Here is a 17,446-nt window from a genome sequence, read left to right as displayed (position 1 = left end):
CTACACTCCAATGAAATGACCCAGTCTACTCAATCTTTCTTTGCATTCTAGATACTGCAGTCCAGGCAACATTTTAGTAAATCTTCTCTGCAACCTCTCCACCTTATTGATATCCTTCCTATAACTTGAGGTTCAGAACTGTACACAACATTCCAAATTTGACCTCACCAATGCCTTGAACAGTCTCAACATCACCTCCCAGCTCCTATATTCTATGCTTTGATTTATAAAGGTCAGATACCAAAAGCTTTCTTTACCACCCTATCTACATGAGAATCCACTTTCAAAGAACGATGAACCATTATTCCAAGATCTCTCTGTTCCTCTGCATTGCTCAATACCCTCCCCTTCACGGCATATGTCCTGTTTTGATTATTTTTCCCAAAATGAAGCACTTCACACTTATGGAAAATTCCATCTGCCATTTTTCAGTCCACTAATCTAAGCAGTGAAGGCGATGGTCCTCCATTCTGGAGACGTGACCCATCCAGCGCAGCTGGATCTTCAGCAGCGTGGACTCGATGCTGTCGACCTCTGCCATCTCGAGTACCTCGACGTTAGGGGTGTGAGCGCTCCAATGGATGTTGAGGATGGAGCGGAGACAACGCTGGTGGAAGCGTTCTAGGAGCCGTAGGTGGTGCCGGTAGAGGACCCATGATTCGGAGCCGAACAGGAGTGTGGGTATGACAACGGCTCTGTATACGCTTATCTTTGTGAGGTTTTTCAGTTGGTTGTTTTTCCAGACTCTTTTGTGTAGTCTTCCAAAGGCGCTATTTGCCTTGGCGAGTCTGTTGTCTATCTCATTGTCGATCCTTGCATCTGATGAAATGGTGCAGCCGAGATAGGTAAACTGGTTGACCGTTTTGAGTTTTGTGTGCCCGATGGAGATGGTATTATATGGCGAGCTCTCCACTGGCCACCGTGACAGAGGTGCACCAAAGAAAAGGTACAAGGACTGCCTAAAGAAATCTCTTGGTGCCTGCCACATTGACCACCGCCAGTGGGCTGATAACGCCTCAAACCGTGCATCTTGGCGCCTCACAGTTTGGCGGGCAGCAGCCTCCTTTGAAGAAGACCGCAGAGCCCACCTCTCTGACAAAAGGCAAAGGAGGAAAAACCCAACACCCAACCCCAACCAACCAATTTTCCCTTGCAACCGCTGCAATCGTGTCTGCCTGTCCCGCATCGGACTGGTCAGCCACAAACGAGCCTGCAGCTGACGTGGACTTTTTACACCCTCCATAAATCTTCGTCCGCGAAGCCAAGCCAAAGAAAAGAAAGAAGAATCTAAGCAGTCCAAATCCTTCTGCATCCCCAAAAACTATCTTCACTATCCATAGCTCCCCCTACTTTTGTATCGTCCACATATTTACTAACCAAATTTACTATCACCCCAATTTCTATTTCCTTATTTTGCCAAAATTTATTCTTTCTCATACTTGCCCACTAATTTCTCCTCGACTCTTTTTGTCATTAACCTGTATTAACGGGTAATTTACAGTAGTGAATTAACTTATCATCCCACCTCTGGAATGCAGGAGGAATTCCAAGCAGTCACACCTGGGTCTCTGGAGCCGTGAGGCAACTACACTAACTTGTGTGTCACCATGTCACCTGGTAATCGATTCCTTTCATTCTGTAGAGATGATTAACCTGCTGCAAGAGGGCATTCAAGGACAAGATTTTCAAGGAGACCCTGCCAGCTACTTCCATTGTGGTGTTTTGCTCGGCTGTGGATCAGTGGGTTTGGTGGTACAGTTGCAGCAGATCTGTATTTGCCATTCTCACTGGAATTTAAAATATCAGAGCTCGAGTAGAAGAATCATGGGAAAGGAGGCTATGCTTCAAAGTCCAGATCATTTCTATGGAATTGTTTACTGTCAGGTATAACAAGGTACAGTCAACAGCTTTGTCTTGCATGTTACCTAAGTAAGTCAACCCATAAGTACACCAGGTGGTTCAATAATAAAACAATAGTGTCGAGTAAAGTGTTACAGTAAGTCAAAAAGTGAAGGGCATAGTGTAACAAGGACAAAGTACAGGATAAAGAGAAAAAGTACAGTTCAACAGTGCAGGGGCAAGATTCCATTTATTGTCATTTATGCGAAATACAGGAGTATGTTTTTCCTTTATTTGCTCTGAAAAGGTGCACAGAGAGTACTCCTAGCCCAGCACCACTATCAAGACAAGAAAGAAAGCAAAAGGGAGTCCCGTCAGAGACAGTGAGAGTCTGTGGATCCTGCTACCTTTTCCGATGCTGTCGCCTCCAATGAGTGCTCGAATCGATAGGTAGAACCTTGCCCTAAAGGCTGAGAATTTATTGATCATTGTTTACAAAAAAAAACCAAAATATGATGAATCTTAATGCTTATTAATGTAATTCTTTATATTTGCCAGTGATGTTATCAATGATATGGGCTCTTTCAAATGACAAATGTGGCTCAATTATGCATCCATTACTGAAAGGAAAACAGTTAAGTAGATTGACCTTGTGACTTACACCGAATCTGTCCTGATGCAAACAGGAAAAGTAGGTTATTTGAAATTGTTGAATTCAATATTGAGTCCCAAAGGCTGCAATGAGCCCAACACTGATGATGAAATGCTACTGCTCAGGCTGGGCTTTGTTGAAAGCATCTAAGAGGACGTCAAGAAGTTGGATAGAATGGAAGTATAGCAAAAAAAGCAACCAATTTCCCTTGTGTACTGAACAGCACATTTCTCTTTTACAACCGCTCCTGTGCTTGTACTTGACCATCCTCTTTCACCTTGTTTCTTCATTCATTTGTCTTTTATCATGCTTTATATCAGGGGTGTCAAACTCAAATTCACGGAGGGCCAAAATTAAAAACTTGGACTAAGTCGAGGGCTGAACTAAATAGTTATTGAAAATTTTCAACAACATCTGCATGTTTTCTCTTCTTTCAACATATGTAATGTTAAACTTTTTCTTATTAAAATAAATGTTTAATAATAGTTTTGGATAAACTCTTTCATTGTCATTGTCATTGGCCCATTTCCTTTAGCGTCTGAAACCGTGCACATGACGAGTCAATGAGGGATGATTAAAGCAGTGGTCTTCAAACTTTTTCTTTCCACCCACAGACCACCTTCAGCAATCCCTTACTAATCACAGAGCACCAATGGCACAGGGACGCGAGTGGAAAGAAAAAGGTTGAGAACTGTTGTATTGTGGTAACTCCACATCTGATTAGGTTAATTGTTAGGCAAGAGGACAGAGAAGGACCCCCCCCCCACCCCAAGAAAGGCTTAAATCACAGGAACAAAATAAGCTTCCGTCTCACACACAGTCCTGATGTGGAATGTGGGGTCGCAGCTCCATGTTCACCCGAGTTCAGGTGCTGTCTGTCTGGAGTTTGTACGCTCTCCCCTTGTCTTGGACCAACAGGTCGGTCGCCTGACGAAGGCACCCGAACCCCCCGTTGAAACGTCGGTGTCTGGGGCGGTGGAGGAATTGGCTGAGAAGAGCGTGTTGCTCCCACCCCCCTCCCATGGTTGGAGAGGGATTAAACTGCGATCTCACGGCGCCGGGCTCGTCTCCAACAAAAGGAGCGGGAGGCAGGGTCCGCCGCGCACGGAGCGAGGGGGAAGGCATCGCCAACGAGACGTTCGGTCCGGCATCGCCGCTGAAGCGCAGACCCAGCGAGGATGGTCCCCAACTCCAGCCGCGTTTGTGTGTCTGGGAGCCGGGCGGGCTGAGTGCGGCGCTCCGATCCCCGGGATTCGGGACTCTGAGATCCCTCCACACCTCCGGCGTCTTCATTTTCACCTTCAGTGTGCATGCGCTATACTGGCGCGGCGGCCAGCGGGCCAACTCTAATATATATTTAATATGATCTTGCGGGCCAAATATATTTGGCCCGCGGGCCAGAGTTTGACATGTGTGCTTTATACCCACTTCACAAACTTTCCATTACATTCTTTCTTCCCTCCTCCAAACTTTCTTTTTTGCATCTTAAATCTTGTTTATCCTTCCAAGTTTTAATGAGAGTTCACTGAGCTAAAGTGTTCTCTATTTTCCTTTCAATAAATATGTGCTAAGTCCTTCCAACAATGTTTGGTTTTATTATTATTTCCAGTTGCTGGCAATTCCAGGTTCGTAATACTTGTGCATCAGAAATAATGCCCATAAACTAATCTAGCTTCTGTATGATCTATTGGGTATGTTAAAGATGTGAAGGCATATTTTATCAGCTTTTTAGAGATTATGCACTTGTTGAGAGACCAACACTAAAAAGTTTCAGCAGCCAAGTTTGTTGGATCTAAGAGCTCATCTTGAAATATTTCTGATTTATGTTTATGGGTAATTAACAATAGGAGAAGAGAATTGACTCTAATGTTTGAGTTTGACCTGTCAGTTGACATCCTTGGTACTGACAACTAGAATTGGAATGTCTAAAACCTAATTTCTCTTGTGAAAAGCAGGCAAGCATGGGTGAAAAATGTCAGCTTACAAAAGCTAATGAATATTAAGAAACACATACACCAAATAACATGTTGAAGGGCAGTAAAATGTCAGAAATGAATTATTTAAGACCGCACCTAATCACAGCTCCTGCAGACTTTCGTGTTTCACTCCATACTTGTATGTATTTTCTTTCATTGAATGCATGTCTTTATAAATCTCCTGCTTCAAACATCCCTCTCTTTATTGCTTTTTTAAGCAGCGATCTATATTGGGAAAGTTTATGTGTATAAGGAATTCGTATCTGTTCTTTGTCCATGTCCTGCCTCTGTGACTGGTGGCAACCAAATGTTGGATGTTAGTGTGGATACAATCAGTTTCTGAGGTTCATCAAACAAGTCTAAAAAACAAAATTAATTTGAAGCAGCTGCCTACAGCTTAAAAAAAAACACCAGCTTGTATTTGCGTATACTGTAATTCAGGATCAGATTCCACCAGTGAATTTCTTCAATTTCCATCACCATAAACACCAAAAAATTCTTTCCTCTCTTCGTGAACTTTTACTTGCAATTTTATCAATCAATCATTCATTAGTGAAAGAGTAACATTTATAGGGTACCAATTATGATTTCTGAACACCCCAAAAGAATTCGTAATCATGAAAGAATTTTCAGAAAAGCTAATTGCCTGTAGTAAGATCCCACTAGTTATAAATAAAACTGATAGATCATCTGTTTTTATTGAAATCTAAAATATTGCAGATGCTGGAAATATGAAATAAAAACAAAAATGCTCCAAAATCTCAGCAGTTCAGGCAATATATATGGAAAAAGAAATAAAGGATAACATTTTCTGAATCTGTTTTTAATCAATGTTTGTTGAATCAAGAATAGTGGCAGGGACTCTGGAGATTATTCAAATTATTCATTGATATAGAATCATTCAGCTGAGAGGGCTGACTCTCATCTGAAAGTCCTACAGTTGAAGACTAGATTATGTGCAGTTCACAATCTTCTAATTTAGGCCTAGAGAACCTTGATCTGAACCATTCTGGACAGCAGCATCACTTAGAATTGAGGTTTGTAAATGCTCCATGCCATTTCTTCCCTGATGCTGGGTATTAACTTATAGCTAGTTATATTATTGACTCCAGTGGCATGGCCTGAACAATGGCAAAAACTCCAGCGGTATATAGAAAGACCCTGAAGGCAAACACTCTTGAAAACTTTGACAGCCAGCCAAGATCTGATCACAATTCAGTTGGCTGTTAAAGGTGAGGCATTTTTAATAATTTTAAGGTATGCTTGATATCCAGAGACTATTATAATTGAAGCAAATAAGTTTTTATAAAGTAAATTTCTTTTAAAATAAAAAAGTATCGATAGAGCTAAGGCACAGACTAATTATAATTATTGAATTCAACCAAAATAATTTTAAATAAATCATGTAATCTTCCTTTTTGGTTTGGAATCAGAGCCTCACAATCCCCATTGAAATTCCCAAGTCAAAATAGATGATAAAATTGTACAGCACAGGAACAGGCCCCTCAACCCTTGATGTAAGTTCTGGACATGATGCTCAACTTACTTTAAAACTCTTCTGTTTGCACATGATCATATTCCTCTATTCCGTGTGCATATTCATGTGTCTTGTTAGAAACTTTTTAAACATTATCATTGTATCTGGTTCCACCACTACCTAAGGCAGCCCATTCCAAGCACCTGCCATTCTCCCTTTAAAAAAAATTTGGCCTGCACTTTTTCTTTAAACTTCCCCCATCCACTCATTTGATACCCATGTTCTCTAGTATATGACATTTCATTATGTGGTAGATCTTGGACACAGGATCTGAATTATGATTTCCCCACTCTAAATGTCGGGGAATCTCAGCAAGATGGAACTCGCAAATTCATAGGGAGTAAATATTCTAAATTTAGAACTTCCATGATTGACAAATCTTCTGCAAAGTTCTTAGATTTGCTTCCATTAAATAGTTCAATGTCAGTGATTGCATTTAGAACCACAAAAATTTGCCTGCAAGCTCAGGAGGTTTATCACTGCACCTTTCTGGTCAGAAATGCAAAAATTAACTATGCAGAAATGATGGAAATTATCATTTCGTCAAACATGGTAGTAGTGTTAAATCTGGAAGATAATAACAAAGATTTATTCTTAACACAGCATATACTTGTATTTTAAAAGAAGCATGTCTCGCATTAATGCCAGCATAAACAGTATTTCCTCATCAAATATCTGGCCAGATTTGAGCCTTTCCTCACCTAATATCTCCACATGGATGCTTTGAATTGAAGTCATTGGAACATTAACACCAGCAGAGTTCTGGGCAGAGGGTCATCTGTCGATTCCTAACAAAAACAATACTGACTTCAATTCATAAAAGGTGGAATGTGAACTTGAGAACCCTGAAGCTGAAAAAGTCTCAAACACCACTTGAGCAAAATGCAGTTAATCATCACAAGTTCAGTTATAATGGTGGATGAGTGGTCAGTAATTTAGAGGCATGAGTTAACCTTCTAGAAATCCAAATCCTATTAATTTAGTTAATAACTTGGATGACAACTAATCTTCAAAATGATGGCCACCAAACTGCTGGATTGTCATGAAAACTCATCTGATTTAACATATTTAGGAGCAGACAACATGCTAGAGGAACGTAGCGGGTCAGAAAGCAGCCATGGAAAGAAATAGATTGTCAATGCCTCAAGTCAAAGCCCTTCCTCAAGACTGGGAAAAAGGAGGGCAGAAGCTGAATAAATGGTAAAGTAGAGGGAGAGCATAAGCTTCCAGAGGGTAGGAAAATACAGGTGGAGGAGGGAAGAAGGTGGGTGGGATAGGGGGAAAGAAATAGGAATAATGTAAGCTAGGGTGTGATTGGAAGAAGAATTTGATGGCAAAGGATGATGGACTGATCGGAGATGACAGTGGATAATAAAAGGAAGTGGGGAACTAGAAGAAAGAAGGAGTGGGTGATGGGCAGATTGTGAAGGTGGGGAAGGAAAGAGAAGGAACAAGGATCAGGGAAAGCAAGGAGGGAAGTTACCAAAATTTGAAGGTCAATGTTGATGCCATCTGGTTGGAGATTGTCATAATGGGATACAAGGTTTTATTCTTATTTGTGTGTAGTTTCAACTTAGCACTAAAGGCGGCCATGGATAGACATGCCAGCATGGAAAGTGGGATCAAAATGGCTGGCCATCAGGTGATCCTGCTATTGTGGCAGACTGAGCAAAGGTGCTTGACTAAGTGGTTTCCCCCAGTCTGTGTCTGGTCTCCATGATGTAGAGGAGGCTGCACCTGGAAGACTAGATGCAGAAAATGACCACTTCAGATTTGCAGGTAATTGCAGGAAAAGATGGAGAAAGTTGGGATATATAGGACAAAGGAGAATTGGGAGAAAGATTTAAATATTGAGTTGTTTTGGGAGGAATGGTCAAATATATGTACTGATAGTGTTACAAAATTAATTAATGTGAGATGTAATATGGTTAATTATAACTTTATTCATCAATGATATTTGACTCTTGAGAAGTTGAAGAAGTGGGTTTAGGTTAACAGGTTTATGTTTTAGGTGTGGAAAAGAAACAGATACTTTTATGCATTCTGTGTAAGACAGTTAAAAATTTGGGGGGAACAGTCATAAAATTTTTAAGAGATTTATTTAAAATTTGATTGCAAATGGATCTAATAATGTGTTTATTAGGCTATATGAATGCTGTTGTTCCAGGAACAGTGAACTGCAATCGTATTTATATTTGGAAAAAATAACTTATAATTTATGAAATAATTATTCTTGTCAAAATGTGGAGTTTATATATGGCTATTGATTTTAAGTAAATGATATGTAAAGAGTTGGCACGATGATTTATTAATTGTAAATGTTAATTTTTTTGAAAGGCTCTGAGGGGTGGGGGAGGATAGTTGAGATAGTGTAGGTTGTTAAAGGGAGGGTGGGGGGATATTACACTTTTTTCTCCTTTATTTTCTTTGTATTTGTATTTTGTTTTTTCTTGTAATCTTTTATAAAATTCTTAAAGTTGTTAAAAAAGAAAGTATTTTTTATTTTTCAAATTCATTTAGACCTGTGGATAAAATAAACAATTATTAGCTTTATTCAGCAGTGGTAATAAAGTCAGTGGCTCTAAAAGATGTAATATTGTATTGGTTGAAAGACACTTGCTGACGGGTATCTTAGTCATGGATGAACAATTATGGATTATTATTTGATCACTAGATATTAAATCATTTATTGTGAAAATATTAAATAATGTTAAGTCACCAAAAGACTAGAAATAAAACATTTTTCACTCATTGTGTTTATTTTTGCCTATCTACTTAAATATATTGTTTTGTCTATAATTATCAATTTAATTTTATTTGTAAAAAATCTTTAATACTTGATGCACAAAGCATATACAACTAGAATAGCAATGAAATGCTATTATATGACCTTCCTAGGTATAGATGGAGAATGTTGCTACTAGTTGCCCATGAAACTGTTTGAAACTACAAATAAAATCTCTGCAATTGAATTTAGTTCCTGGTCTCTCAATCAGATGATGGAAGCAACTTCATAGACATAAGAGAATGATTTATGTACTTCAAGATATTTCATTTTCATTATTTTGTTTGTGCTTCCCACCACCCCTCATTTTATCTTAAAGGGTTTATTCATTGGCCGATCACCTGAAAAACTGGTGAAGCCAATGTTGAGCATTATTCAGCTGCAAGAAGTACTCCTAGTGGCCTGAGTAAACTTGGGTCCATGGTCCATGGGTTTCAACTCTGTTGGTGCCTCTCTGAAGACCCTGTTGAGCATGACAAGTTAACAAGTAAATGATGTATGTTTTGATGATAATTGTAATGAATTTTCACATCTCCATTCCATTATATGCTGCACAATGCATTGCCATCAATTTCTTTCCAAAAGAAGTAAATAAGTATTTATACACTTGGTAGCCATACTGCCAAGTGCTCTTGTCCTTGGGGAGGAGAGTTTGATTGTCCATGGAGTGACTTTCCACAAAGACCAAGTCGTCTTACAAATTCTAGTTCTTTTGAAGAACACTGACAAGCAGACTTTATGCCAAACTCCAGGAAGAATATTGTTCACCAAATATCCTATATATTCTATATAACACAGATTTCCCATACAAAAATCTCCATCTTCTAAATTTATATTGTCATTCTATGCTGAATGGTCAGAAATTTGTTGCAAGATAAAAATTCTTTTTGATGTAATTAGAAATGGCAGTATTATAGAAGCAGAAGAAAACCATTCAGTCAATAATTCCTATTCTATTTAAAAAAAAATAAACTATGTAACTAGTCCTATCATTTCTGCTTTTGTTTTCCGTAGCCCCATAGATTTTATATACTTGGAATAACATTCTTGGAAGACCCTTTGACAGTGGAAATGCAACAACAAGCTAGATGTGGTGCAGTTATCATAAACTTCCACTATTTTAAAAGAGGTTGTTACTTATATGCATCACAGGTGCTTTCCCATAATTTCTTTTAGAATATTGAAGAAAATAGTGCTTTTGGTAAATTTCTTCTTTATCTTTAAGAGGTGTAAAAACATCTAATGACCTTTCTTAGATTGTCTTATATTGACTATGAGCAAGTAACTTTGAATAAGAGGTATATCTGCCGGATCAGGAAAAGAATCCTATACTGCAACTTTACAATAGTTTGTAAGTTATTGGACAGAAAATGTATTTTAGCAGAGGTCCATGATAAATTGCATAAGGTCTGGGGCATACCAATAACAAAATCATATTTTCTATGTGGCATTACAGAGTAGCTAGATGACCAGGGCTAAACAATTCTTGCAAAGAGTAATTATTGCCAGATTACACTGAGTAGTTGTCCATTTATTTTCAATGCTTTCAAGATTTTGAACACGATGATTTTAAAATATGTTTTCCAATTTTTTACACCTGTTCTCCGTGGATTTCTTTACAATACTGTTCACTGGGTGACTGCCAACACCTTCAGGGCTACTGAATGTCTGATGCTAGACAGCTGCTTGCACAAAAGCAAACAGAATCTCTGATATATCTCCACAATCTGATGCTAAAACAAAATCTATGAAGGTGTAAAACCTGGTTATATTTTAAATAGTTAAATTTGAATAGATTACAAAAGGGGCATTTCCAAGTAGAAGTCAAACAGATGTCATTAACTTCTATTAATTGCTTTTATATTTCTCCTCATGCAGAAAATGAAGAGCCTGGCCCAAAGACGACAGTCGGCACCTTCCTTGGTGATTAGCAAAGCACTTAACAGAACCAGAACACTATCCAGGTAAATCTGCCTGCAGAGATGCTGCATCATTTTGAAATGCAATAAACTCTTTTTAAGAATTAAAAATGACATTCACTTTAAAACTCTCTACTGATGTTTGAAATTATATATGATCACATTATTTTAATGATGAATGGATCAGTTAAATACCTCCATTATCATTAAACAAGGGAAAATACTCTGTGTCAGCATTTGAAAGTTACATATGCTTGCAGATGATCCTGGAGAGTAAGAATGGCATTTCTGTACATAACTTGATTCACTATTAGAGTACAGGCACTTTTTAATGTTATATTTCCATACATTAATGTGTTTTAACTGGTATTTGCATTGTAGTAGAGGTTTGTTTGAACTTATTCTGTTCTTTAACTTCATTGTGAGGTACTCTGAATCTGATTAATGTTTGGCAGAATCAGATGTACCTTCATTTCCAAGAAACTTATTTGAGAGTGGATTTTTGGCATACCATTGTGTGAGAATTAGGCAGCATGTTCAGGGTCTGAAATGTGGTCTGATATGATATCATTGTGGTATGTGCTTGATAAGATGGAGACATTGTTCATGTCGCTCAAAGCTCCAGTTTGAGAGGTTGCTGAAGGCAAGAACAGTAACTTAGTTATGGTTTCATGAACATTTGATACCATCTACTTATCCTCAAGAAAGGAGCTATGGATAAATCTAACTGCACACAGCTAGATTGTGATGTTATTGAACTCAATGTAATAAGACTTATGGAATGTCTATTTCATGGCAATATATGATGCCTTTAAGAATGAATGGCAGGGTGACTAAAATGTTGCTTTGTTTCATCTTGTACAACTTCACCTGAAAAAAGGCTCTGGCATGGAATAGACTGGAGAGGTTGGGAGCAGAAAGCTGAGACAAAATTCAAAAATGTGTATTACAGGGATTCAATCATTTTTGAATGCCCTGAGGTGGTAAAAAATACTATATAATTTGAAATTCTTTCTTTCCCTCTTCAATTTTTCAAGGGTGCAAGCCTCTCATGATGCACTAAGCCTAGCATCCTCATAGCCTCAAGACCCAGAGTTGTAGATTTAGAATGGAGATGCAGAAGAACTGCTTTCTTAGAGGGTGGTGAATCTATGGAATTCACCTCCCTTTGAAGCAGTGGAGGCTATCTCAGTGACTATATTTAAAGGAAGGTTGAATAGATTTTTACAAAGTAGGGGGATTAAGGGATATGGAAAAAAGGCAGGAAGGTGGAGATGAGCTGATGATCTCATTGAATGGGGGAGCAGGCTCAACAGGCCAGACGGCTTCTCTTGCTCTTATTTCTATTTCTTATGTTCTTATCTATTAAAATATGGCATCAGAAAACAGAAGTATTTCTTACTCTGGGTAATCTGTTGCATGTCTAAAGAGCTGTCAACACACAATATAATGCCTGAGATCACGCTTAATTAATCAAAGTGTTCATTATATTATAAAAATTATGTAGAGGTACTGGACAGGATGAAAAACCATTATAAAGACAATACCAGAACCAGGAGCATACACCATTCAGAAAAGAAAGGGCAGTTGTTTTTTTCTTGAAGCAGAAGGTTGAATATTGACATTACACATGCCTTTAAAGTATGAAAGGTTTTGATCGAGTAAATACAAAATGAGTCCTTCTACTTGTGGAGAATGCAAGATCATCACCAAGAAATCAAACTGAATACAGAAATACCTGATTTACCAAGCACTCACCAGTCTTTGTCACAATGTTTTGAGAATGTTATGATTTCTCCCCTTCTGTATTCAGGTTTATGAGAAGTTAACAGCCCTTTAAACATGTTGCACCAGAATTATTAATCAAGATGAGCTGTTTCACTGATGCATAAATGGATTAACTATATCGTCTAGCACAAGTTGTGGTCAAAACCTTTCATTTCCAAAATTCATTGGCCACATGGTTGTTGAAGTGGGGACACATGACTTACTTTATTATTTTGCACTGATTCATGAGCAAGAGGCTCTTGATTTATTTTCTTAAGATATTCTTTCTAAAACAAAGAATAACACGTGTTCATGAAAAAGGAACAATGGAATTAAAAATTCTACTTGGGTTTACTTAACAGCAAATTTAATTCTCAAAAGAATGCCTGGATTTCTGTTGATGAATGGAAGCTCATTGGCTGTACAGGTTTCATTTCATAAACCTTGTAGCTTACTTACCTTTATATGAGATCAATACTGTACATTATATTCTGAAAAACAATGAATTTATCCAACATTCTTCTGGTATTAACTATTATCAGAAAATTTTTGCCAAAGTAATCAAAACTTAAAATGTCACCTCCTAAATTCCAGAAGCAGTTGTTAACCACCCAAGATTTTCAGAAATGCCCACAGGAATTGAACAGCTTTTTCGAATGGGTTTTAACAGTGACTGGATTCCACCTTCATTCACTTTTGGCTCCCTGACCAGTGATTTGACTTTCTCCAGGGCTGCTCCTTCTGACCTGCACCTTGGGGGTGCCTGTCTGGAGAAAGCTCAGAGAAAATTCTTGACTTTGTTTGGAAAACAACAGCAAGAGAATTAACTAGATCCATACACTTCAGCAGATGTTTTATTTTAGTATTTATTAATTTCACTGCTGAGTGTCAACTGAATAGATTTGTGGAAACAAGACAACAGAACTAATTAATATTTGAAAATGTAGATTAATGCTAAAAGATAGCATGGCAACAATGTAACAAGTGTTTCTCTAAGTTTAAACTATGAAATTTTCAAATATTTTGGCTGCAGCCAATCCTAGCATAGAGTGAATTTGAAACTCAAGAGCAGTTTTTTTGAAGTGCTTAATGAAAGGCACTCTAAGAAGGTTTTCAATTTTTTGCAAAATATTTATTTAAAAACCTTTTCCTTAACATTTCATCTAAAGGGAAATGTAATTTTCTGTATGAAAGTAACGTCCAATTCAAGACTCACCTTCTTGTTCCTGGTTCCTCTAATTTTCTACTCATAACATTCTCGAAACAAGGTGGCACATTTTCACAAGCTCTGTCCAAAATTGCCATCCTGAGTTCCTAGTTGCATACCACATCAACTCCCCTTCCCATTCCCACACTGTCCTGTCCATCTATCCTTATCCTTCTCCACTGCCAGAATGAGGCCCAATATAAACTAAAGGAACAGCACCTCGTATTCCGCCTGGGCAATCTACAGCCCAATGGTGTCAGTGTTGAATTTTACAATTTCAGGTAATGTCCCCTCCCTCTTTTCTGAGCTAATTCTATTCTTCCCCCTTTCCTTTCCTCCCATTTTTGTCCCACCCCTCTTTGATTCCATCTTCTTATACCCCCGTTTTTCCTGTGGATTTTTCCCCTCACCCCACCTTTGGTTCCATGTGATCTCTCATTATGCAACGATTCTACCCTTATCAGACTCCAGCACTGGAAGCTTTTTTCTCCATTTATCATCACCCTCCCACCCCCACTGCACCCCAACCCCCACATCACCTTATGTGACTCATCTTCTTCCACCCGACCCCTTTGTTTCTCTTGCCTCTTTGGCACCCACCAATCAACTGCCTTTGACAGTCATTCTTCACCCTTCCTGGTTCACCAATTCAACTGTTCTACCCCCGTCAGTCCTCTGCTTATACTTGCTATCCCCCTCTGCACTCTCAGTCTTTGCCTGAAACATTTACAATTTTTTTTCCTCCCACTGATGCTGCTCGACCCCCTGAGTTCCTCCAGCAGATTGCATTTTGACCCTTCAGAAATGTTCCCATATTTGTCATAAATGTTGATGGTTTTGAGGTCATAGTGAACATCATGGTCAATCCCAATCTTCCACAATCCCAGCATCTACGAGATTTCTTTGGTTTGACATTCCAAATATTTAAAGTTCTAACCTGACATCATATTATCATTCCATTGTGAATGACCTTTTCCTCTGCTGAGATAAAACAGAAGGAGTCCTGCATCTGATAAAGACAGATTTATGAATATTTGTGTATTATGAATACAAAAATGAGGATTTACTGGAAACAATAATAAAAGAACAAAGTCATGCAGTGATGCTAAAGCTCTTTTTGTAGACATTGGTATATTATATATTGGTAGTCCTTCAGTTCGAAGAAGACATTGTTGTGCACTTCATCCGTGGACATGAGGGTATCTTTGCAGTCTCAGCCTGGAAGTCCAGAGTCTAGCACTGGAAATCCGTTTTTGAAATATCTGTGGCTGCTGCTTTGTGATGCTGTTCATGGTTTTCCATCAGTTGTTTGGCAGCACCTGTCTTCAAAACTGGTGTAGGCTTCATAGCACAGGGCTCGTCAATGGGATCTGTCAGCAGCTGCAGCTTCTAGTTCTCTTGGCTGGATGTCACAGTAGCGTTGGGTTTCCTTCACAGCGTCTTTGTAGTGCTTGCATGGACAACTTTGAGGTCTCTTTCCGATCTTCAATTCACCATAGAGCAGATGGCGAGGCATATGGTGGTCATCCATTCTGATGATGTGTCCCATCCACCGTATCTGGGCTCTGATGATCAGGGACTCAATGCTGGTTGACTTCACATGACCCAAGACCTTCAGGTTGGAGACACAGTCTTGCCAATGGAAGCCAAGGATGGAACAAATGATGTGCATGTGGAATTTCTCCATTTGTTTGATGTAGTCAGTACAGAGTCCAGGTCTCACATCCATATAGGAGAGAAGGGTGACCATGGCTCTGTAGACTTTCAGCTTTATGGAGATGCTGACGAGTGTTGATTGAGCACTCTGGTAAGCAGCCTCCCCAGAGCCTGACTGGCCTTGCTGATGCTGGAGACAATTTCTTTGTCCAAAGACCCATGACTCGAGATGATGCTCCCCAAGTATTTGAAGCTGTTTACATTTGTCAACTGCGTGTCGTCAACAGTGATTTTTGGTTCTATGGTGTTGGTGTTGGAGATGTTGGTATGTGCATACAAAATGGGAGTGATGTAATTTTGTTCAGTGTAGTCTTGAACTTACTTGCATAACTTTACAAATTTAGTAGAAAGTTTTGTTCGAAATTTGCAATAGAACCACTCTGCAAATTGGCAATTTTATAACTTCTCTATCCTTCTGTTATGTATATCAAAATTTTTTTTTAAACATATTTATCTTGCTTTTCCTACTGTCTTTTAACTGCTTATCATAGTAATTTTAATCTTACTCTACCGTTAACTGCCTTGTTTGATATTGTTGGAGAGAGAGACTGTGGTAAACCACTGTTGTATATCTGGTTGGGCACACCCAGATAGGTTATACCTATGGCCCCTCCCACAGGCTCCTGTATAAAGGTGACTGTTCCACAGCCCCCTGCTCAGTGCAAGACAGTCAAGCAGTATGGATGTGCCTTTGTTCTTTAGTGAATAAAAGCCTATTGATTTCTCAACCTCAATTGATGGTGCATCAGTTTTTTTCACTAAAAGTTTTTTTTTGCAATGGAGCAAATGCTGAAGCCAGAAAAGCTGGAAATCAATTCTCAGTCACCTGAAGCATCTACCAACTTTGAACTCTTGTTATACTGTTTTGAAACATTCCTGCAAGCATCTTCAGCCATCGTGCACTCAGAGACCAATAAATTGCAGGTACTGAACTCCCAAGTCAGCACCCTGGTGTACTCCATGATCAGGGATGCCATGTCGTACCAGGAGATCATGGACATTCTTAAAGGCCAGTACCTCCGGAAGATCAATGTTGTCCATGCCAGCCCAGTGAGTTGAACACCGAGCACCTTCGGACCCTGCGAACACTCTGAATGTATGGCTGTGACTGCTGCTGAGTACACTGAGGACTTGATCAAGGATGCCTACGTCACTGTGATCAGGTTGAACTATATCCGCCAAAGTCTTTTGGAACAAGGGGAGTTTAGTCTGTGGAGAGCAGTTGAGCTGGCAGGTACACTGGAGATGGCCCTCCAGAATATGGAAGCCTACTTGAGAGATAATGCGGCTGCCTCGTGGCTACCCCAGGTGCCACCATATTGGGACATGTTGCCACCCCTTTACTCTGCTCATGAGTTGACCACAGCAGCAGTGCTCTGTGAATGCCTCCCACCACTTTTGCCCCATTCTGTTAGTGACCCGACCACAGCTGCAGTAATCCACGAGCACCTGAAGTGCTACTTCTGCAGTCTAGACAAGCACCAGAGGAAACGTTGCCTAGCGAAGAATTCGACCTGCTCCAGTTGCGGGAAGAAGGGAACCTATGCCAAAGTGTGTAAGTTTAAACTCCTTCCTAGCTGTGCCACATGAGGATCATGGGGGCCGCCATCCTGGATGCTGTCATTGCCAAGAGCCAGCAATGCCATGTGCAAGCTGTGGAGGCCACCATCTTGGGTGCTATCTTTGGGATCCAGCAGCACCACATGCGGGCCCTGGGGGCTGTCACCTTGGACACCGTTGCCCTCCATAACAGTGATAAGCAGCGACCTGACACTGGGCTCCATCACACTTGACCAGGAAAACCCACATCATCTTGCCAGGTCATTGATGGACATTAATGTAAATGGCCATGTGATGAGTTGCCTCTTCGACTGTGGGAGCACAGAGAGCTTCATACACCCCGACACTGTGTGGCGCTTCTCCCTCACTGTAATGCTGGTGAACCAGAAGGTCTCCTTGGCCTCGAGATTGTATATGGTAGATGTCCGGGGCTACTGTGTAGTGACTCTAACTGTTCAGGGTACAGACTATAAAGACTAAACTTTTGA

At 39.6% G+C, this 17,446-nt stretch overlaps 1 protein-coding gene across 1 annotated transcript in view; it reads left to right on the top strand.

The window, feature by feature from the left end:
- Window positions 1-17,446, top strand: part of LOC138739389 (rho GTPase-activating protein 20-like) — a 106,208-nt gene that overhangs the window by 8,538 nt on the left and 80,224 nt on the right. Inside the window, exon 2 of the mRNA XM_069891322.1 lies at window positions 10,668-10,753. Within this exon, the coding sequence (XP_069747423.1) occupies window positions 10,668-10,753 (86 nt within the window). The remainder of the gene's footprint in view (window positions 1-10,667; window positions 10,754-17,446) is intronic.

The sequence above is a fragment of the Narcine bancroftii genome, chromosome 7 (assembly GCF_036971445.1).
Source record: "Narcine bancroftii isolate sNarBan1 chromosome 7, sNarBan1.hap1, whole genome shotgun sequence".
In the NCBI taxonomy this organism is placed as follows: Eukaryota; Metazoa; Chordata; class Chondrichthyes; order Torpediniformes; family Narcinidae; genus Narcine; species Narcine bancroftii.
Note: the sequence above shows the minus strand (reverse complement) of the source record. Positions and strands in the feature narration are given on the sequence as shown.